The 20,311-nt window shown below is 56.2% G+C and overlaps 10 protein-coding genes across 10 annotated transcripts; all 10 read left to right on the plus strand.

The window, feature by feature from the left end:
- Positions 1-276: 276 nt before the first annotated feature.
- On the plus strand, positions 277-1,134 carry JKF63_04927 (uncharacterized protein; the record flags this gene model as incomplete). Its single annotated transcript, XM_067900898.1, has 1 exon — positions 277-1,134. One exon carries the CDS (start codon positions 277-279, stop codon positions 1,132-1,134), a length of 858 nt encoding a protein of 285 aa, XP_067757098.1.
- A 1,262-nt stretch (positions 1,135-2,396) lies between these two features.
- Positions 2,397-3,116, plus strand: JKF63_04928 (uncharacterized protein; the record flags this gene model as incomplete). Its single annotated transcript, XM_067900899.1, has 1 exon — positions 2,397-3,116. The coding sequence occupies one exon, from the start codon at positions 2,397-2,399 to the stop codon at positions 3,114-3,116; it is 720 nt and encodes a 239-aa protein (XP_067757099.1).
- Positions 3,117-3,895: 779 nt separating this feature from the next.
- On the plus strand, positions 3,896-5,938 carry JKF63_04929 (uncharacterized protein; the record flags this gene model as incomplete). Its single annotated transcript, XM_067900900.1, has 1 exon — positions 3,896-5,938. The coding sequence occupies one exon, from the start codon at positions 3,896-3,898 to the stop codon at positions 5,936-5,938; it is 2,043 nt and encodes a 680-aa protein (XP_067757100.1).
- Positions 5,939-6,786: 848 nt separating this feature from the next.
- JKF63_04930 (uncharacterized protein) lies at positions 6,787-7,179 on the plus strand (the record flags this gene model as incomplete). Its single annotated transcript, XM_067900901.1, has 1 exon — positions 6,787-7,179. One exon carries the CDS (start codon positions 6,787-6,789, stop codon positions 7,177-7,179), a length of 393 nt encoding a protein of 130 aa, XP_067757101.1.
- Positions 7,180-8,009: 830 nt separating this feature from the next.
- Positions 8,010-8,426, plus strand: JKF63_04931 (uncharacterized protein; the record flags this gene model as incomplete). The annotated part of the gene is made up of 1 exon (XM_067900902.1): positions 8,010-8,426. One exon carries the CDS (start codon positions 8,010-8,012, stop codon positions 8,424-8,426), a length of 417 nt encoding a protein of 138 aa, XP_067757102.1.
- Positions 8,427-9,391: 965 nt separating this feature from the next.
- Positions 9,392-10,639, plus strand: JKF63_04932 (uncharacterized protein; the record flags this gene model as incomplete). Its single annotated transcript, XM_067900903.1, has 1 exon — positions 9,392-10,639. The coding sequence occupies one exon, from the start codon at positions 9,392-9,394 to the stop codon at positions 10,637-10,639; it is 1,248 nt and encodes a 415-aa protein (XP_067757103.1).
- Positions 10,640-11,481: 842 nt separating this feature from the next.
- JKF63_04933 (uncharacterized protein) lies at positions 11,482-12,234 on the plus strand (the record flags this gene model as incomplete). Its single annotated transcript, XM_067900904.1, has 1 exon — positions 11,482-12,234. The coding sequence occupies one exon, from the start codon at positions 11,482-11,484 to the stop codon at positions 12,232-12,234; it is 753 nt and encodes a 250-aa protein (XP_067757104.1).
- A 1,023-nt stretch (positions 12,235-13,257) lies between these two features.
- On the plus strand, positions 13,258-14,067 carry JKF63_04934 (uncharacterized protein; the record flags this gene model as incomplete). Its single annotated transcript, XM_067900905.1, has 1 exon — positions 13,258-14,067. The coding sequence occupies one exon, from the start codon at positions 13,258-13,260 to the stop codon at positions 14,065-14,067; it is 810 nt and encodes a 269-aa protein (XP_067757105.1).
- Positions 14,068-15,652: 1,585 nt separating this feature from the next.
- JKF63_04935 (uncharacterized protein) lies at positions 15,653-18,103 on the plus strand (the record flags this gene model as incomplete). The annotated part of the gene is made up of 1 exon (XM_067900906.1): positions 15,653-18,103. One exon carries the CDS (start codon positions 15,653-15,655, stop codon positions 18,101-18,103), a length of 2,451 nt encoding a protein of 816 aa, XP_067757106.1.
- An 816-nt stretch (positions 18,104-18,919) lies between these two features.
- JKF63_04936 (uncharacterized protein) lies at positions 18,920-19,765 on the plus strand (the record flags this gene model as incomplete). Its single annotated transcript, XM_067900907.1, has 1 exon — positions 18,920-19,765. The coding sequence occupies one exon, from the start codon at positions 18,920-18,922 to the stop codon at positions 19,763-19,765; it is 846 nt and encodes a 281-aa protein (XP_067757107.1).
- Between the last annotated feature and the right edge of the window lie 546 nt (positions 19,766-20,311).

A 20,311-nucleotide genomic window follows, 5' to 3' on the forward strand; every position in this document is an offset into this window, starting at 1 on the left:
ACTCCACTTACATGGCCACTCCTCGCACCCCTTCTTTTAAACTCGTCATGATGCCTCCGCCCACACCTCTCGGTATACTCAACGCGCACAACCCCACCCGTAAACGGGGCTTCTGAAACCAAACGCGATCTGTCAATAGCGAAGCAGCCGACACGCCTTCCGCAGTCTCCTACGGACTCGCCCACACATACGAGCCTCAGGGAACACGAGGCTGTCTGCGGCTACTTCGTCCGTTTGATTTGCGTGAGCATCGACACTCTTTCTCTCACACTCACAATGCCGTCAGCAGCAGCCTATAAGAGGCAGCAGGCACAGAAGCATCTAGCCAACTGCGAGGTGCAGACCATCACGGAGGCGCTGATCACGACTGTTGCGCAGTTCCGCCCCCGCAGCCCCCTGCGCGCTCTGCTTGATGCACTAGACCGCATCGAGGGAGAGGGCACAGGTTCGGCATCGGCGGCCGTGAATACTCCAACGCCTCTCATAAAACCGCGCCTCGTTATCCTTGCGGGTTTGCCTGGCTGTGGAAAGTCCGTCCAGGCTTCCCAGATCGCCGACTGGCTGCAGGGTGTTCACTGCGCTGTGCCATCGCTGGTGCGAGACGCACTGAACGGCGGCGTGCTCCATAGCACGAAAGACATGTACGTTCCTCAGGATCTCCAAGCTGAGCTGAGGGAAGCTAGGAAGGCGTTCGCGCAGCGGTTACTGTCGCAGCCATCGGCGTCGTCTTTTTCCTCCTCGCTACAACCCGACCTCGTGGCGCGACTTATCGTGAATCGCATGGAGTACGAGGTTCGTCAGCGCCGAGCTGCAGCAGACCCCCTGTCAACGGCAGGGGCGCCGGGTTTCTCGTCGACGGTTTACTTTCTATTTGACGGCTATCCCTCTACCATCGCCGAGGCACTGACTCTCGAGGCGGCAGTGGGACAAGAGATTTCTGCTGTTGTGTCCCTACACTGCTCTCCTGAGTGCCTACAGGGGCGTCGCCGCTCTGCGGTAACTCCTGCTTGCCTTGACTCTCTTAGTTCTTTTGAGGAATACTGGAAGGCGCAGCACAAACTGCTGGTCGTGGATGGCGCGCAAAGCATTGAAGCCGTCACGCGGCAGATCCTGACCAGCCTACAAGAGGAGTAGAGCAGCGGCACCTCTACACAGAAGCAGTGTACGACGTCACCCTTCCCTTCCTCACATCTCTGCCCTCTCCCTTTTCGTGCTGACGGTATTTCCACACGGTGACGGTTGACTTCAAATTTGTTTTACTTGTTTTTCTGTCTGTTTTCGTTGAGAGACATCTTTGGCAGATTTTTTTTGTGCAATAACCAAAGGGAACATCGAGTTGCACCGTCTTCTCTCTTTGATCTCTCATCTTCTGTTGTGCCGTGTGTGCACACCCAAGGCAGGCGGACTTCATTGCTACTTATTGAGGTCCCACTTCCGCCTTATTCGACCGTACACACTTTGTCCTTCTCCGATTCTTGATGTACAGAGTAAAAAAAAATGTATATATACATATATACTGTGGTTGACGCGAGAGAACATATTCTCGAGTACATTCATCGACTGACACCAGAGAGGCCCACCCCAATTGGGGGGGGGTCCCGCATTAGCGACGGAGGGGGGAGGGGGAGCACCCCGGTATCACCAACACCACCGCCATTCTCGAGAAAAGGAAAAAAGGAACGCATGTAGATGTGATGTGTTATGTGAGGAGAAGAGGTGTGTGTGTGTGTGTGGTGTAAGGGGGCTCCATTGGTACACTGTGATGATGTTGACGAAGGACAGCATTTTCATTGTAACAGAGGGAGGGTCAATCGGGAGGGGGAGGGATTGAGAGGAGGGGGGCGGGATTGGGCAGAACAAAGAAAAGTGTCGGTCGTCTGCTGAATGGTTGCCGTCTCTCATGGCAGCAGTTTCCCAGGAACGGTGCCAATTGTTGTTCCAGGGACCCCCCCCCCCGCGCACGCCGACTGTTGCTGGTGCTATGTTCACATCCTAATAGCGCTCTTCTCTTTGCTCTCCCCCAAAAGTGTTGCCGCCCACCGGCGCCGCACATGCGGCATCGCGTGTTTTCATTTTTGGCTTTGATGTGTTTCAAGAGTTGGCTAACTCGTCAACAGCGTGTGCGCGCTTGTAGACTCCTTCGACCCAGCGGGGGCTACGTATTCCCCCTCTCCTCCCCTCCCCTCCTCTTCCCCCTCCAGGCACGTGTCCCGGAGTAGTGTGAGCGCTTTTGTCTTTTTTATTTATTTGAGAACTCCGCCTCCTTGATGCACCCGATTGCTGACAACGAATCCACAGTCACCATACATCCCGCCTTCTCATTGTAATTCGTCTGCTTTCGTCACACACACACACACACATATTTATATATAAATATATAATTATTTATAAAGGTCATGGCTGATCTACCGTTTCAGTGGGAGGATGGCACCTTCATCTCTCCATTTGTGGCTGCCAGCGAGGAAGACATGAAAGCATTCGCCGAATGGATCACCACGCGATGCCTGAGCCCGATCGTGGAGTCTTGCAGCGTTGCTTCTAGTAGCTGTGCAGATCAGCGTTGTGCTGTCTCTCGATCACATGAACTGCGGCTTACAGACTTAGGTTGTGGTGATGCCACAGCGGTGCTTTCGTTGGCTCAGCACATCAGCAAAGGCTGGTGCAGCCTGCACAGCACCACTGCCGGTGCCTCGTTCCTGAGTGGTGCAGCTTCATTGCACATCACTGTGACAGGCATCGACTTGGACGACGGACTTCTCGAGACCGCGGCGGCAAACGCGTCTGCATTCGCTGCCGCGTCGTCGTCGTCATCGTCATCGCTGGTCTCTGTGGAGACACTTTTTGTTGCTGAGGATCTCTGCACTGCGGATGTGGATATCTACTTCCCTCGCAGGGTCCAGGGCGGTGGTGCTTCGTCTTGCGCCTCAGCCCTGCCGCCATGTGTTCTGTACATGTACCTCCTCCCGGAAGCCCTCGCCCAGTTGCGTGAGAAGCTGGTACAAATAATGGAGCGTGGCTGGCTAGTGGCGTCGAACCGTTGGCCCATCCCAGGGCTCGAGGCCTTCCTGCGGGAACGTGCTGGCCGCGTGCATATCTATTCCCACGCGACACTGTAACTCTTAATGCTGGTTTGGGCCCGCGTGCCTGCGAGCAGTCGTGCACCCGCTGCTTCGTATCAGTTTCTGATGCATAAATGTTCGCAACAAACCTGGCGTGTAAGCGGCAACCCTGCGCCGTTCTCACCTCCCCCCCCTACCCCTATTTCTCCGCCCCTTCGACCTCTCGCGCTCGTTGTGGGCTGCAGGGCCAGCCGCCATGTGGGTCCGGCTGCGCTTGAGGGGTGAGGGGGTCATGCAGCAGTAAAAAAAAAGCGTGGAAAATGTGCGAAGCGCCGTCTCGGCTTCGCTGTTCATCGCGCTGTCGCAATTCTTCTGATGGAGTGGTCCATGATCACTCCCCCCCCTACACACACACACACACAACTGAGCCTTGGCTCTGTGTTCTCAGCGTGGAGTATCGGCGCGCTCATGTTTGTTTCTGGTGCCTAGGCGGTCCAGGCTGCTCTTTTTCCTTCTCTTTCTCCCGCCCTGCACGCCTACATTGCACAACACACACATATATATATGTATATGCACACACTAAAGGTGTGTGTGTATGTGTGTTTGCTGTACATTTATTATTATTTCCATGCATACATGCGTACACGGACATCCCCTCACAAACTATCTCCCCCCCTCCCTCCCTCTCTCCCCCCAACAGACACTTGCACTCAACTATTGGGTCTTCGGCCTTTTCTCCTGACTGTTTCCCTCGCTTCCTCAACATTCCTCCTTTCTCTCTCACTGTGTGTGTGTGTGCGTGCACATGAGACCGTCGTCTGCCACAGAGGGGAAGGATGGACTGGTTCAACTTTGCCAGTAGTCAGCGCTACCGATCGCGGCTACCACTGAGGCAGTTGCAGTTCACGGTGACTGTGTACCGCGCTATCGTTGTGGAAGAGGACAAGGCAGAACTACTTGTGGAGAAAACTGTGCAGTGGGATGGGAAGGTGCTCTCTCCGGCTGAGACACTGAACCTCTATCATGACCTGACGCAGTTACTGCAGAGAAGCACGACAGAGCCGCCCCCCAACAGTGACAAGGTGCGTGATCACAGCCATACAGCCGCCTTGCATTTAGACGGGGTGCCGTCGGCGTCTTCTCATGTCGGCATGCCAGCCTCTGCACCTGGCGTCCTCCTGCCCAACATGCCGTGTTTCCCTGCTCTTCCCGACATCGTCGCACAGCGCCAGAAGGTGCAGTTCTCCGTCTTCACTCGGCCCTCCGAGGAGGACTTCATCAACCGTGCTGAGGAGGACGTCCCGGTGGACCCACCGCCGGGCCCCAGCCTCTTGGCCCCCATCATCTTGCGTCAGCACCGGCGCGATCATCAGCCAAACCGCCGCATGTTTCTGATGTGGGCCGCTGGTGAGCTCTTGGTGCGCAACCATCCTCCGGGCGGCACCTCACGTGTTCCACTTGAAGCAGCTAGTGTAACGGGTGGTGGAGGCGTCGACGGAGTATCGCCGACGGCAGCTTCGCCCAGAACGGGTCTCGCCACAGGCGCGGCCTCCTCTCCGCTTGCCGCTACTTCTACAGAGGTGGGGGCGGCAGGTGCATCGATCACGATGGACAACGTCTCGTGGGTCGGCGATGAACGCGTGTTATGCACCCTCACCGCGGATGAGGATGAGCACTTCTTCACAGCAAAACCCAGTCTCAACGAGTTGCACACGTTGGTTGTTGACGCTGCATACATCTACACGTTCCGTGTCACCGTCTCACGTGCGAACGTCCCCGCCGCGCGGCAGGGGCGGGTGGTCGGAGACGGGATGCTGCGCGGCGTCTTGCCTGGCGGTCGTTTTTCTTCTTCCTCAATAGCGCCTCTGGAGGTGCTGCTGTCGAATATACGCCACGTCGCTCGGAGCGTGGAGGAGCAGTATGAGTCGCTTGAGGTCAGCAACGACGCAGTGGCGCGACGGCTACTGCGACAGGTGGCCATGATGGTGCCACCAGAGCGTGGCAGTGCCGACGCTGGCGCCTCGCCGACAGCAGCAGCAGCAGCGGCGGCAGCCTCTTCAGCATCGGAGGGTACTGAGATGCATCGTGGGCGGGAAACGTCCGTGGTCGGCATTTCGCGCTCTTCTGCTGCCCGTTGCACCGATGCTGGGAGCTTCGCGGGTTACTCTGCATCGATCTCTAGGCCCCGCCGTCAGACTTCCTCTGGGGTCGCGCTCCCGTCGCGCACAAGTGTCATTCACGGAGCGTCCTCGCTGCCGTGTGGCTGCTGCCACTACTACGTATTCGGCACTGTCGACCGCTGCGTCGGCATTCCAGAGTCGACACTGTTCGTACGCTGTCAGCTAGTCGAGGACAGGGCTCCCACAACACACAATTCGGTCTCCGCGTCTTCCCTCTCCTCGCCCGGCGTGTACGAATTTAACTCTCAACTCGTTTATGCAAGCACATTTGTGGAGAGTGAGTGTCTGCTAGACATCGACCACGTGTTCAACTTGCCCTTCGACTATTCCTTTCTCGGTGCTGCAGCTCCGAGCAGTCCACTTCGACTCATCGCCACTGCATTTACGGAGGGTGCAGCCGCAGAAGGGTTACAGGCACCTGTTGCGTACGCTTGCGTCACTCTCCCCATTGCCAGCCCTGGTCACCACAAAGTAACAGCGCCCATGTGGGCACCGCACAAGACCGGTATTGAGTTCCTCCGCTCTGCGCTGCTTGGCGGAGCACCTGGGCTGGTGGATGCGCGGCAGGCAGGTCCCGCCTCTGCACACCGCACAGGCCTCAATGTGAAGGAGGGCTTGTATACCGACAGTGTTGGCACACTGCACATCACATTGAACATACTCCACCGCAAATATAGAGAAAAACTCCGAAGCATGTAGCGCTGCGTTTCTCGTGTGTGGTGCAGAGATGGTGGGTCGGACACTACTGTTCGCTGCCCGCTATGCAGAGCAAGTCCCCTATCTTCCTGCTTTATGCTTACTCCATAGACCGCCTTGATATTCTGTCGTTGTAGTGTATCCGTTGCCAAACTCGCACGAATAGTGGAGCGCTGCTAAATACTGTTCCGGATGAATCGACGCGTGCGGTTTGAGGGGGAGAGACTGGGGGAGGGGGGGGGAGGGAGATGCACAGGTTGGACACCATGAAGCTCCTACAGTGCTCCCGCCTCCCTCCCCACCCCCTTTTTTTTTGGTTCCCTTCATTTGCCCTGTAGCGCAGATGCGCGCCCTTAAGAGATGAAAGGGAAGGAGTTCACGAGGTCATCTCAAGCCGTTCTCTTAGTGTGCTTCTCGCTCCTCTTTCCCGTCCTCGTGTCTGTTCTTCCCTTTCCTTCTCCGTTAGAATGTTGCGCATCCTTTTCGTGGTCGAAAGTATTTTCATTGTTTCTGTTTTTTTTTTTCTTTCCCATCGCTGTGGCGGATGGGAAACACGCAGCCATCTGGGCGATCGCTCGGTTTCTGTCGTCCTACAGGCGAAGACACCATGGCGTGATGCTGGGTTACTCCAAATCGGTTTCCTTCAGCACCTCCGTTCCGCTCCCCCTCCTCTAAACTCAGCGAGAGAGGATGAGCCACACACACACACACAGAGGCGTCACATGGCATCATCTTGCATTCCCCTTCCCCCTTTCCCTCCCTCTTGTGTTTCCTTCGTCTTTGGATGTTGTGTGCAAACTCTCTTCAGTTTCTCCCAGCTGAGAGATACACCTTAACGCCCCCAAAACAGAATGCAGCCCATATTGTCTGCTGTCCCAGTGGACACATACGCTGCGCCGCGTGTGAATACTTCCTACAAGCGGGCGAGTGGCGAGGCAGCCTTTCGCCGAAGCCATGCAAGCGACAGAGAACTCCCCTACGTGCCAGCACTGGTGCGCCCGCAATTCCAGTGCCTTTCTGAAGACAATCTGCGTGCAATAGAGCTGCGGATGGAGTATCAGGCGCGCTCTGCCGCGCTCAGCCAGCGCATTGACGCACGTGTCGGCCGTGTCACTGCTGAGGCCCACATGGCAGCGGAGAGGCGCAGTGCTACGCTGCGTCAACATGCAGCTCGGCATGCCAAAGCGGCCGCTGAGATGCGTGTAAAGAGGATGCAGGAGGACTACCGCACCATAGGCTTCTGACACCTCAATTGAAGAGAAGCGTCGCGCGTTTTTGGAGGTGCCGGGGGAGCCACACGGGGCAACACTCTGCCTTTCTCACACGGCAGTCCCCTGTGTGTGTATCACCGCACCTCCTCATTTGTCCCCAAATACATGCCGTCGTACATGTTAGAATTGGCGGCACGAGGAAGGGGGGCCGATCAACCATAGAAAAGACACCGCTGCTCGAAATGGACCGCGTGGTGGTGGTGGAGAGGAGGTCGACATCGAGAAACACAGGCACCCCCCCACCCCAGAAAAGCAAACAAAATATATATTTAGTTTTTTTAGTTCCCTTCAAGGAAAGGAAACTGCATAGGGCGTGCGTGGGGTTTACACTCCACGTGTGTGTGTGTGTGTGTGTGTCTGCATCTTCCAATAGGTTTAGAGAAGCTCCTCGTCCGCACCATCACCCACTGGAGATGAACAAATAATAATGCTCAATCGCAGGGCCGTGTGCATCTTTGGTGGTGCGTCTTTTCCATTTTTATTCTCTCCTCTCTCTCTCTCTCTCACGCACAATTACACACCGTATGAACACCCTCCCCCCCCTTCACCACTTTTTCTTCTCTTCCTCCTCTTCCCCATTTGCAGGTGTTGCGCCCGTTTGAGACTCGCATCAATTTGGTCTGCGTGTGCTCACACAGGCACGTACTCGAGCGCGCGTACATTTGTTCACCTCTGCAGCGCGGTGCACCGAGAGGTGGCGGCACTGTTTTTGATCGCCCCCCCGCCCTCCCCCCCCCGCATGTCGCGCTGCGATACTCTAGCGCTTCTCGCTTCTTATTATTCAGGACGTGCATAGCTCCGCTATGAGTGATCCAGCGAACATTGATCACTATGACGCGCGCGCCTTCACTCGCAAAGGAGCCACGAGGCGGGTGGTGGTACGCGAGAAGCCTCTCTTGAAGTCCCGCATGCAGCGCTTAGCAGATTATCTACGGCCGACTACCCGTCATGGCTTCAACGTTGTCGGTGCGTTCGAGTTGGGCAAAATGATGGCCTGCATAATTTTTCCTGTTTTTATGCTCCTGTACTGGAAGCATAAGGAGAAGGAATTGCCGGACAGTTGGGAGCAGCAGTTCGGCGGTCTCCAACACCGCCAGTTTCGAGAGGATCAGCTGCCAGAGCAAGACACGGACTACTTCAGCATCATGGAGGGTTTTCAGGAGCGTCGAGAGGCTGCGCTGAAGAGGAAGCAGGAGGCGCTGCAGAACAAAATAATATGAAGTGCATGCGTATATGGCGGAGCTATAATTTCTCATTATAGAGATATATGTGTGTGTGTGTGTGTGTGTGTGCATGTCCACTCGTACCGGTGCATCGCCTTCCGCCCCCTCGATTGGTACCCGCGGTCCTTTGTAGCCTCAATCTTGGAAGCTGTCCGGGGGGCTGTTGCTTTAGAGTCGTCTGTTTGTATAATAATAAACTGACTCTTTGCCATTTTGCTAGACCTCTATCTCCCCCCCTCCTTCCCTCATCTCAGGCCTGTCGGTGTGCCCTCTGACGTGTGCAGTTGAACACCTCCTCATCGCACCCCATCGCATGACTGATTGTCCTGATTGCTACCGCCGTGGCAAACTCTCCTCGCTTCTTTTCCTTTCTCACGTTTTCTCTGCCACTGCTGACACTGGATTCCGCGGCTTCCTCCCCCCCCCTCCCCTCCTCCTCCTCCTCTCTCCAAAGGTGTACACCGACACCCCCACACTTGCAAGTATCTCTCCCCCTTCCCCCTCCCCTTCCCCCCTTGCGTCTTTGCTCTCCACTACCTTGCGCCCGTATTCTTTGCCCCCTGTTTCTGAAGAGTCCCACATCGCGTTCAGTGTGAGGAGTATCTTCAGAGGTGCATAGACACGCATCCGCCAAGCCCTTTACTGGACACACATCTCTACACATATTAACCTCTGTCGCATTCTTTTCCACCGCAACCTCCTTTTTCCCCCTCCTTTAGAATCTCTCCCCCTCCCCCTTCCCCCTCCCCAAACACCAACCCCACTCACCCTCTCAAGCTCACACAGACACCAAGTAGGGTGCAGGACGTTGAGCCACGCCATCGCAGGTTTCTATACATTTCCGTAGCCCCGTTTCTGTGGAGCTTGCATCTGCTTGACAATTATATCCCAGCCTACGGAGTCTCCATTGCGAAAGGACGACGTGAGTGATTGCGCTGGCACCTGAGCGACGGGGGCTGGAGATGCCAAAGAGGGTTAGAGATAAGTCAACTGACGCGTCAATCGTTGCTGAGAACGACGTTGTGGAGGTAAGCGACGCGGACAGCACCACTGCGGATCCGATAGGCGTGGAGGTGATGGAGTCTCAGTTGGATCCCCTGCTAGAGCGTCAGCTTGACGCACTGGATGTGGACGAGGACTTTCGCGAGTCTATTCGATCCATGTCGCCAAATACGCGCAGGGACGTTCTGAACGACATCATCCGCCATCAGCAACACGCAGAGATAGAGGCGGGCTTGATTCGCAGCCTTGCTGTAAGTAGCTTTGACAGCCCCGGCGGTTCTTTCTTCACGATTGGCGCTGGGTTGCTCCCTAGCGCGTTTCAGGCCCACATGATGCGCAGCCCTCATGAGGAGAGCGATGCCGAGGACGACATTGACACGATCGAGCATGCAGACGCCGATGGTGATGAAGTGCACGACTCCGAAGGGCAGGCGATGGGTGAGGAGGAAGAGGAGGAAGAGGAGGAAGAGGAGGACGAGGACGAGGATTCCAACGCGGGGGCCACCTCTGAGACATCACCATTTTCGTTTCATGGCACCACTGCCGACTCTGAGGACGACACCGGGGGGGTGCGTCTGCATCACATCAGGCGACGGCCGCAAGGTCAGAGGGGCGCGCTGCCAAGTTTTATTGAAATCCTCGGACTCCTTGGCGGCAATCATACACAAGCGGGGAGCCGCAGCGGCGACGGTGATGGTTTGCCGCGCCAGGGCCGCCGCCTCGATCAGCGCGCCATATTGGAGGGGGGCATGATGAGCCTGCAGAATCTTCTGCGAGTGCTGCAGCAGGCGAGTACGATGGAGTCGATGGGTCTGGATCTCGACATCGACAATATGTCATACGAAGAGCTACTGGAGCTAGAGGAGCGCATTGGGAATGTCAGCAAAGGCGTATCGCCAGCGTTGCTTGACAGCTGCATGACACCGCTGCAAAGTGCATCAGCTGATGCAGGTACGTGCGCCATCTGTCAAGAAGATCTAAGTGGCACCTCCGCCACGACGACGGTGACGACCACAACTACTGATGCCACGCCTCCAGCGTCCTTGCTCAGTTACTCAGACAAGCTGTGTGTCAAATTGCTCAACTGCAGTCATTGCTTTCACAAGTCGTGCATCAGTCAGTGGCTCGTCCACAACAAAACATGTCCCATCTGTAAAGTAGAGGTGTTGCCGAGGTCTGAATCATCAGCGCCCGTAAGCTCTTCGTAGTGTGTGTGTGTGTGTGTGTGTGCTCTACTACTCTCAGGGATCGGAGGGAGGGGTAAGGGGGATGCCGACCTTTAACAGGAATGAGGGAAGGGGGCCAAGGCGTGACAGGCGGGGTTGTCCTGATGTCTTTCCACGGTGAAAAAATATTTTCTCAACTTCCCCCCTCCCCTTCCCCCCCTCTCGTCCCGCCCTCTCACTTTTACGTTCAAACACTAAACTCAGATGGAGTTGGAGGCATCTCAGGCACTTGCGAGTCCAGCGCCCGATATCTGCACGATGTGATTTTAATACCAGTGGTGCGTCTGTCTGTCGCTGAGTAGGGGTTGGGAGTGCGCACTTATGTATGGGCGTGCGTGTTGCATGCCCCCCCGCTGCGTTGCTTTTAGTGTCCTTTACTAGAGGAGCTTCTCGAACAACGTTGTAATTTATTCACCATGAGAGCTCTGCGCTCCGGTGTCACAGGGAGCTGTGTCCACCACCCGGCACCGTTCTCTACCGCGCCGAATCTCTCCAACCCCCCCATTTGCGTCTCGTCTACAAGCCGCGCTTGATTTCGTGGTAACTCTGGGGTACAATTGCAGCGCGGTCGGTGAGCTGCAAGTCTCGATATTCTGCATGGGGAGCGTCAGTCCCTTCGCATATATGACAGCCCCCCTCCCTTCCCCCCAAAAGACTAATACACGCGCACACGGAGGGACATGCAAGATAGACACGTAATCAGTCACCCTCGATGCCGTCTCTCCACTTCTCTTCGCTTGACTTCTTGCTTCCACTTGAGAAGCTTTCTTTGTTGCAAAAAAAAAAGGCATTCACAACTTCATACGCACACACGCAGGGTGAACATGTCAAGTCTCTTCAATTCCTATGAAGGAGACTTGGATGACACTCTGCGGGCCCTCCGAGAAGGGTGCGCGAAACTCCAGGCAGGCATCGACGCGCAATACAAACATGAGAAGGACCCAACACTTGTTTATCATCCACCGCCCGCTACCGGTCCTCTCAGCAGGGCGCAACAACTCCAAGTCGTGCAGCAAGCTCTCTCTCACGCGAAGGATTTGCTGACGAGTATGACCTATGAGATGTCAGACCTAGAACCATCGGAGCGAGCGGCAACGAGAGAGAGGTTAGATCTGCATCGCAAAACATGCAACCGTTTGGATGGGGAGGTTGCTCAGCTGCGCCAGTCCTGCAGTGCGGCTGACAGGGCAGACTTGCTTCATTTTGGTGTCTCCACTGCTGATGGCGGCACACGCGACCCCTTTGTGACCGAAGCGAACACCGAAACACAAGCGCATCGTCTCATGGCTCTTCAAACGACCCAAAGGCTCCAGGGCGGCACCAACACTCTGGCCAAGGCGGAGGCGTACCTCGCCCAGACAAACAGCCTCGGTCGAGAGTCGCTCAACACGCTCCGGACTCAGACGGAGCAGATTGTGCACATCCAAGAAACTACCAACGATGTCGACGCCGAGATATTGCAGTCGCGGGCGATTATCAACCAGATGCAGCGCACCGCCTTGCGGCACAGGTTGAAGCTCATTATGCTCATTTTTTTACTAGTCGCTTTCATCCTCCTCTTACTTTACTACCACTAATTCAGGCGAGCGGAGGGGGTGTCAGCATGGCGGCGTACATACAGTCTTGAGTTTCTCGTCCCCCCCCCTCCTGTGTTTCTTTCTTTCCAAGTTACATTGCTACATATTTTTCTATTGCTGGTGCAGCTACACACGTTTTTTTTTTTTGAATCTCTGTATTCTCTCGCTTTCTCCTTCTGCCCCCTTCCCTCCCTTCCCTTCCTCCCTCCCCGACCCCCGTCTCCAGTGTCACGCTTTGCGCACCTGTGCCCCCTACTGACGTGTGTATTCCTCAGAGGAGCGAGCGCATATCTTCTCGGCAGTCGAAGCAGCCAGCAGTCGATTCTCCACAGCGTGCACATCTTTCTTTTGCCTTAGTTCCGGCAGCGCGGAGAATGGTGGGTGCGCATCAGCCCCCCCCCTTCCTGCCTTCTACTCTCCTTCCCTCCCTTCCCCCGTCTCCTTGTGCACCTCCCTCTCTCCTCTCCCCCGGATATATATATATATCTATATATCTATATTTATATATATTTTCTTTTGATGATTATTTTGTCGGGGTTTACCGATGGTCTTGATCCACTTCGTGATCTTCGCTCCTGTCTACGCCCACGTGTGTTTTCCCTCTCCCATACCCGAACTGCCTTCGCCGCCTGCGCATCGAGTGACGCCGACACACATGCCTTCCTTGCGTGTCACATGAGAGCAGAGTCTCGGCAATCACTGTCGAGCACCTTTTTTTAAATTCTTTCGCTGTTCGCCTACCTTCAGGTTGGGCCACCCCCTCACCCCCCCAATTCCCCCTTTCCGCACTCTCCGCCGTGCTGTGCCCTCGAGTGTTCTTCACTTACATGTTAGGCTTGGAATACGCACACGCACACACAAGTGCCGTGCTGTGAGGCGAACGGTTGACTTTTTTGGAGGTTGGCTCCGCTGGAGTCCCCCCAAAAGGAGGGGCATTTTCTGGTCTTCCCTTCCGTCGGCTTTTGAAGACACTCTTGCTATCCGTACATTCGTACCGCCTCCACACACACAGCCACAGCAGCCATGACAACTCTGCTGCAAACCTATGAGGAGGAGTACCGCGAAGGCGTGCGGGCCATTCGAGATGAGTCCGAGGCGCTGCGCCAGTTGTGCGACCGCAAGGTGCCTGGATACAAGCCGCCCCCTGCGACTGGCACAGGAAGCCGTGTACAGCGCGGTGCTCACTTGACAACTCTTTTGGCTCAGGTGCGGGAGTTGGTGAATAACATGGAGTACGAGGCCAACGATCTCTCTGCGGCCTACCGGCAGGCCGCTAAGGAGCGTATCGCCGAGTATCGAATGAACGTGCGAACATTGGAGCAGAGCATCTTGCGCATCAAGGCGGACGCTAGCGCTGCTGATCGACTCGACCTGCTCGGCGACGCCGACAAAGAGAAGGCGGGTGGGGACGGAAAGGGTGATCCTGGCGACCTCGATGACGCGACCAAAGCGCACCGAATAACCATGCTAGATAACACGGCACAGGTGAAAAATGCTTCTGGAAAGCTGCGACAGGCAGAGCGCCTACTGAATGATACAGAGACGGTGGGCAACGAGGCCCTCACAAACCTCCGCAACCAGACAGAGACGATGCAACATATTCATGAGACAACGATCGCTGTCGACGAGGAGGTATCAGAGGTGCGCAAGATTATTAGTGGCATGCAGAGGGTGATGATCAAACACAAGGTCACTCTCATAGCGATTATACTCTTCCTGATCTTCTTGATTTGCGTGGCTATTTACGTCAGCGTCGCGAAGCATCGCCGTAACTCGCTTCCGTCTGGAGAGACCGAAGCCCCTTACGACCCTATCACATCGGTGGCGCCGTAGCGGCTGTGATGTTGTCGAAGGTATCGTTGTAGACTAATGGTGAAGGTGAAGCATCTCCCCCAAGTGCAAAAAAACCCCGAAAAGGTTTGAGGGCCAAACTCACTGTTATACGGCAGATTTTACCTGCTATGCATATTCGAATGGGCGTGTGCCTGCCCCATATAATCCAACAATGTGTGTGTGTGTGTGTGTTGCCTCTAATCCTGGTGGTGATCATGCCCCCCCCCCCCCTGGCCCATCATTTCGCGTCGTCTTGAGTTCCCGCTCCCTGTGGATTTGTTTTCATGTATATGCTCTCGTGCGCTTGATGACGGGGGAGACGGGTCATGTGCTTTACGCGGCAGACCCTGTTTTACTTACTATCACGCACGCGTGGCCAGTGCGGCATCGTCTTGCAGCCGCGGTTCCTTCTTACCTAACGGTCCTCACCGTATTTCGTTCATGTGCGGCTCTCCTCTCCCCCTTTTGTGTGTGTGTGTGTGTAAGTGTAAAAGCCGTTTTTTTTTTGCGTTCTCTTTATTACTGAGCAGCTCGAAGCGTTTACAGTGTCCACTCACTTTTCCCCAAATCTCCTCTGAACACAGGAGTGAGGCCCAACGCACGCACACCAAGCATACAAAGTATCCATCCAGTCCGAGGGTACAGCTGCCACCTCGTGGTGCAGTGCGGCTGCAACACTCGTTGTTGCCGGCATCGGCAACACTGTTGGCTATGGCAGTATCGCCTCGGAGGGGGGGGGGCTTGGAGTGGGATAAACTTTGCTTACATCATCGATCTCCCGCACTGGGTTTGTTGTTCAGGGCGTCCGCCGCTCTTCGTTAATCCCCCTCCCCCTCCCCCTCCCCGCACAGTCGGCGTACTGCTGCGCCCTGGTTGTCCTGATCTTTGTCCCTCAGCATTTCTCTACACATCACGATCGTCCATTCTCCACTCAGGATGCACCAGAGGGAGAGAGATCGTTTGTTGCCTCGTTCCCTGTTGCCACTGGCCTGCCTTAGACTCCGATCAGACTAGACCACCGCTATCATCACTGCTGCTTATCTCCCTTTGAAAAAAACGCGCACACACCACCGTCCCCACCGTTCCTGTGCGTGTAAAGGCACTCTACACCCACCTCCTTTCTCCTTCGTTTTTTTTTTCTTCGCGCTCCCTGCAATCGGGGCACCCGTGCACCATCGGGAAAGAGGGGTGAGGTAAACAAAAAACAAGCCAACGAAAAAATTTACCCGCGGTGTGACTTATTCATGCAACCGCCACAGTAGGCTCACATTGGAATCCACACCAGACGAACGGGGGAAGTGCTCCAGCTTCGTGAGACTCACTCCAGCTAACGAAATATATATAAAAACACAGGAGCCACGACACACAAGACAAGAGCGCAGCCGACTGTGTGGGAGCTGGTGTAGGGCGATTTCTTCTTAGCTACCCCCCAAATTTTCTCTTTTCTCTCTATGTAATTGGTTGCGCTGTTAGAGACACCGCCATCAGCCTCGAAAACCCTATCCAGACACTTCCACTCATGCCTTCACCAGATTTTGGTGACGGAGCACGGCAGCACGTGGATACAGTAGGGGAGCAGGCAACGATGCTGCGCACACTTCACCAGAACCTACGGCATCAGCAAAATGCAGCGCATCAGGCCTTTGCCTCTCTGGCCTCGGCCTGCTCCGCCCTGGAGGCATCCTTGAAGGCGTCACCTGCCCATGACGTGTGCGGTGGCGCAGCGTCGAAGCGGGTGTCATCTGAAGCGATTCCATCACCATCGCTGCCGCCGCCCACCGTGCGAGAGTTCACGCAGCTGTTGCGGCGCGTCGAGGTCTTGCATCACTTTCTTTTCAGGAATGTATACATGCATCATCGTGAGAGCGTGCTGAGTTTCATGGCCGGCGTGGAACGGTCTGTGTTCGGCGACGCGCCAGCCACCTTCTCCCAGACAATGTCTCACTCAGAAACCTCAGCTGATGTAGGTGGCGGCAGCAACCGCAGCAAAGCTGATACTTCGCATGTGGACGAGGAGCAACGGGAGCTGCGCCGACAAATAACGCAGCTGCGTTACCAGCTCGCGCGCCCTGCTCAGGCCCACATAGGCCGTTGCTTTTCCACACAAGCCGACGGTCCCACCAGTGATGTGCCGCTTCAAACGCTGATGAAGACGACACCCTCCTCCTCTTTCACATCCTACTCTTCCCCACTGCGCGACGGCGCCAAGCCTGATGCTTCGTCCTCGGGACTTTTGAGTTGGATGCATACTACAAGCTCAGCTCCAGCACATGCAGAGGAGCCTGCCTTACAGAGACAAGGGATTCCACGCCCGAACGTGCCCCGAATTCAACTCTTCGCGCTCTCCTCAGCGTTTCGGGAGCACGGTATCGCTGACCAGCACGGACTCGACGTCGTTCTGGACGCGGTGCAGCGTCGCCTCAATCTTCACGCCGTTCTACTTCACCCTACATCAACCCCGGAGGCAGAGGCAGATATGGCCCTGCGTCTCGGTTGCCTGTTCCTTGTCGTTCCGCAGCATCACTTGCGCCGCATCCTGTTATGCTCTGGCTTTTTCGTGATTAGTTATGAGGCCATTCTTGCCGATCTCAACCGGCACGGAAACGAGACGAGAAATGAGGGCCCGCCAAACGGCTGCGACGAAGGCATTTCTGCTCTCGAAGAGCTTTTTGTGAAACTCGAGGCGGACATGCCTCCCATGAACGCCATCGACCCGGTGTGGTCGTTGCCGCCCTCTACCCCTGTAGCAGAACGAGGCTATCTGAGCAGTCAGGAGCTTGTCGTTCAGCGGTCCGCGCTTCACCGTGACGGATGCCGAGCATCACAACAGTGGAAGCGTCATCGTTCTGGAAGCACGATGAACCCTCATGAGCACCTCACAGCTGCAAAAACGGCGGAGGATGTTGACGTGCGAACGCCAGCTCCTGCCGCTCACTCAAACGCGACGGCTGATCTCTTTAGACTCTCTTCACGTGTTCCTGTCACTGGCCCTGCGCGACTGCAAGCCGGTGCGCCCGCCCACGCAGTGAGCCCCGTGGAAGTGTACGATGGTGCGGCTGATCCAGACATCATCACTCCCTCTCAGCAGTTTGAGGAATCGCAGCACGTGGGCATCACCCAGCATGCGTTGTTGTCGCGGCTCTCGGTTACTCCATCCAGCTCAGCCCACGCCACTCCCGTGCTGCATCCGCAAGAGGACACCTCGAGAGCTGGCAATGCCGCCGCTCCAGCCCCGGTTGCTGATGTGAGCGTGCCGCAGCTTGTCTTTCAGATCAGTAACTCTGTCAAGTACCTCAAGGCACAGTTGATGGAGGCCATATCACAGCTTGGCGGGGTGGTGGACCAGAGCTCTGGTTACAGCCGAGCGTGCCGCTACCTTGTCGTGGCAGAAGGTATTACAGAGAGGACGGAGAAGTACCTTGGCGCCTGCGCAGCTGCCACGTATATCGTGCCGCCACGCTTCGTTTTTGATTCGCAGCGCCGGGGCTACTGGTTAGTGAGCCGCGTTAAAGAGTACGACATGAATCCCCAACGCGGTGTTGCGCACCGACCGCACGCCATTCCGATCTTCAGTAACTGGCGAGTGGTTCTCATAACCTCCCGTTCCGCCGCAGCACGGGGCGTACTGGCTGCGTTGCTTGCAGGTGGCTGCACGCAGGCCACCGCATTCGTGGTGGATCTAAAGATGGATGCACCGATGAACGCCGATGCACGCTTGCGCGTCTACGACGAGACCTGTGCGACTACGGAGGGAGTTGTGGAGGGGGTCTCCCCGTCAAGCAGCATTTCTGCAAAGACACTCCAGTCAGCGACGCACATTCTCGTCGAGTGCAGCAGCGTCACCGCTTATGGCCATTTCCAGATGCCCGACTGGGTGCCGACGTGCGTACGACAACCGGAGTACGAGGCGCGCATGTTTACATTGGAGCTGCTCTACTTTTGCCTCTGCGCGCACCCGGATCGGGTCTTTGACGCGGATGGCCTGTTAAGCGATATGGACGCACTCACCCCTGCTTGCCGGATCGAGTCTCTCTGAACAGGTTTACATCCCGCAGTCGAGGTGGGCATCCGCTCGCGTGTGTGTGTGTGTGTGTGTGGCACATGTTTTCAGTGCGTTTCGAAGACGATGTGGAGAGAGACGTCTCGCTTGTTCGACTCTTCTTCCGACCAGGTGCACTCGGTGCGTTCGCCCTTTCATGACCAGAAATACGTTCCCGTTACCACATAAAGGCCAGGCTGCTCCACTATACGCGGATGGGCACCGAGTGTGGGTAAAATACAAATCGAGAGAGAGAGAGAGGAGTCCATCTAAGTGCAATGAAGGATGACAAATTCCATTTCGCTTCTCCCTCCCCGCCTCCCTCCCCGCCCGCCTCCCTCCCCGCCTCCCCCGCCTCTCGCCTCCCCTCCCCCCCCCCCCCACACGGCATGGAGAGGGCCTCAATGCATCTTTTTTATAATGAATAGAAAAAAAACGCATAATGGGGAATGTCGCGGTAACGTGGTTACATGAATGGCGTGTGGGCGCCGTTCCCAAATTGCAGGAAGTCCCCTGCTGCTCTCGCTTTGGATGCACATTTTCTGTCACCCCAAGTTCGTGTCTTTTCCTCTCTCTTCTGTTTGGTCAGTGCTGTTCTCGCACGTTCCCCTCCCCCCCCCCCCCACTTCCCCCAAAGCACAACAGCTCTTCCATCGCGTCTTCGAGGGCAGCTTCCTTATCCGATCGCCCTTCTCCAGTCGCATCTCTTCCACTCCCTCCCCTGCTCGGTTAAAGTGTTTGTTGTGGACAAGAGGTGGAGGCCCACCCGTCTATCTCATAGGGAGAGTCTTGTTAGCTCTGGCATATACGGGGATGCCAGTCATTGTGCACACCGGTGATCGCGTCGCACCTGGCGACGTTCTTTTTACATCCCCTGCGGCGGTGACAACCTCTCGCGATGCCCTTGAAGACGGTGCTGCCGAGGAGGCGCAGGTCGTGCCAGGGGAGGGTTGTGTCGTGCAGTACATAGGACGATGCGTTGCATCAGAGTCGACATCTTCTTTGGCGCCCTCGGCAACGATGGAGCGCTCGGTGGTGGCCACTCGTCATGGTGTCGCGCAGTGGGACGGACGCCTTGTGTCTGTGTTTGCCCTCGCTTCGACTGGCAGGATGGAGAACGCGGCGTCGCGACACGCAGGCGCCGCTGCCGCCGGCCCTGGAGTCCCGTCTTCAAGACCCTCCGTGCTCGGACCGCGACCTGGCGACACAGTGCATCTTCGTATCACACGACTGAACCGCCTGTTTGCCTTTGGCGAGATCATTGCAGTGAATTGGAGCTGGTGTAGTAATCACAGCCTCTTTGCGGCAGGGGCCGGCGGCGGTACCAACAGCGGCGTCTTCAAGGGTGTCCTGCGACAGGAGGATATCCGACCCTTCAAGCCAACAAAGGACCAGCTGCTGCCACCTCCCCCTTCGCTGGCCTTCGGTGTCGGTGATGTAGTTCTCGCCGAGGTCATCTCACAGTCCGACGTGCATCAGTACCAGCTCAGTACCACTGGTGAGGGCTTCGGCGTGTTGGAGAGCACCATAACCACTGCTGAGGGGCAATACGGCGAGCAAGAGAAGTTGAAGTTGGCGCACATACACGGCCGTCGTGACGCCATGGTGGTTCGGAGCACGGGAGAAGTGGTGCCGCGATGGTGCCCGCTACTGGCGTAAGGGACGACAACAATGAGGCCTGCACGTTTTTTTTTTAAAGTTTCCCCCCCTCTTTGGATGTGCATGTTGTCATGCCGAGGGTTCTCTCTACACGGGAACGACTCCCTTCCCCTCTTACTTATTGCTACACACGCACACGCAGACAAACACTGAGACACGTCCGCGCTCCGTTCTCAGGTGTTGCGGTGTCCGTCGCTGCGAGTGGACTTTGACGCTGCCAGCACACCCACTCGTGTAATTTAAAGATAATTCAGAACCGAATAAAAAGATGCACACCGCCTCTTCTTCCATCTCCTCACAGTCTGGCATTCCGAGTACGTCCTCTGCGCACGCTGGGCGCACTGCGTCGTTTTCAGTTGTGTGCCACTGCCCGAGGCTGCGGTTTTTACTGGTGCGTATCTCCAACTCTACCACCAGCACCAGGAGACGGGGGGGGGGAGAGGGAGGGGAGGAGGGGGGAGAGGGGGAGAGGGGAGAGAGGGAGGGAGGGAGGGGAGGGGGGAGAGCGGGTATTTCACCACCATGAGGGGACTCTTTTCACGATGT

Source organism: Porcisia hertigi, chromosome 23 (assembly GCF_017918235.1).
Source record: "Porcisia hertigi strain C119 chromosome 23, whole genome shotgun sequence".
Lineage (NCBI taxonomy): Eukaryota > Euglenozoa > Kinetoplastea > Trypanosomatida > Trypanosomatidae > Porcisia > Porcisia hertigi.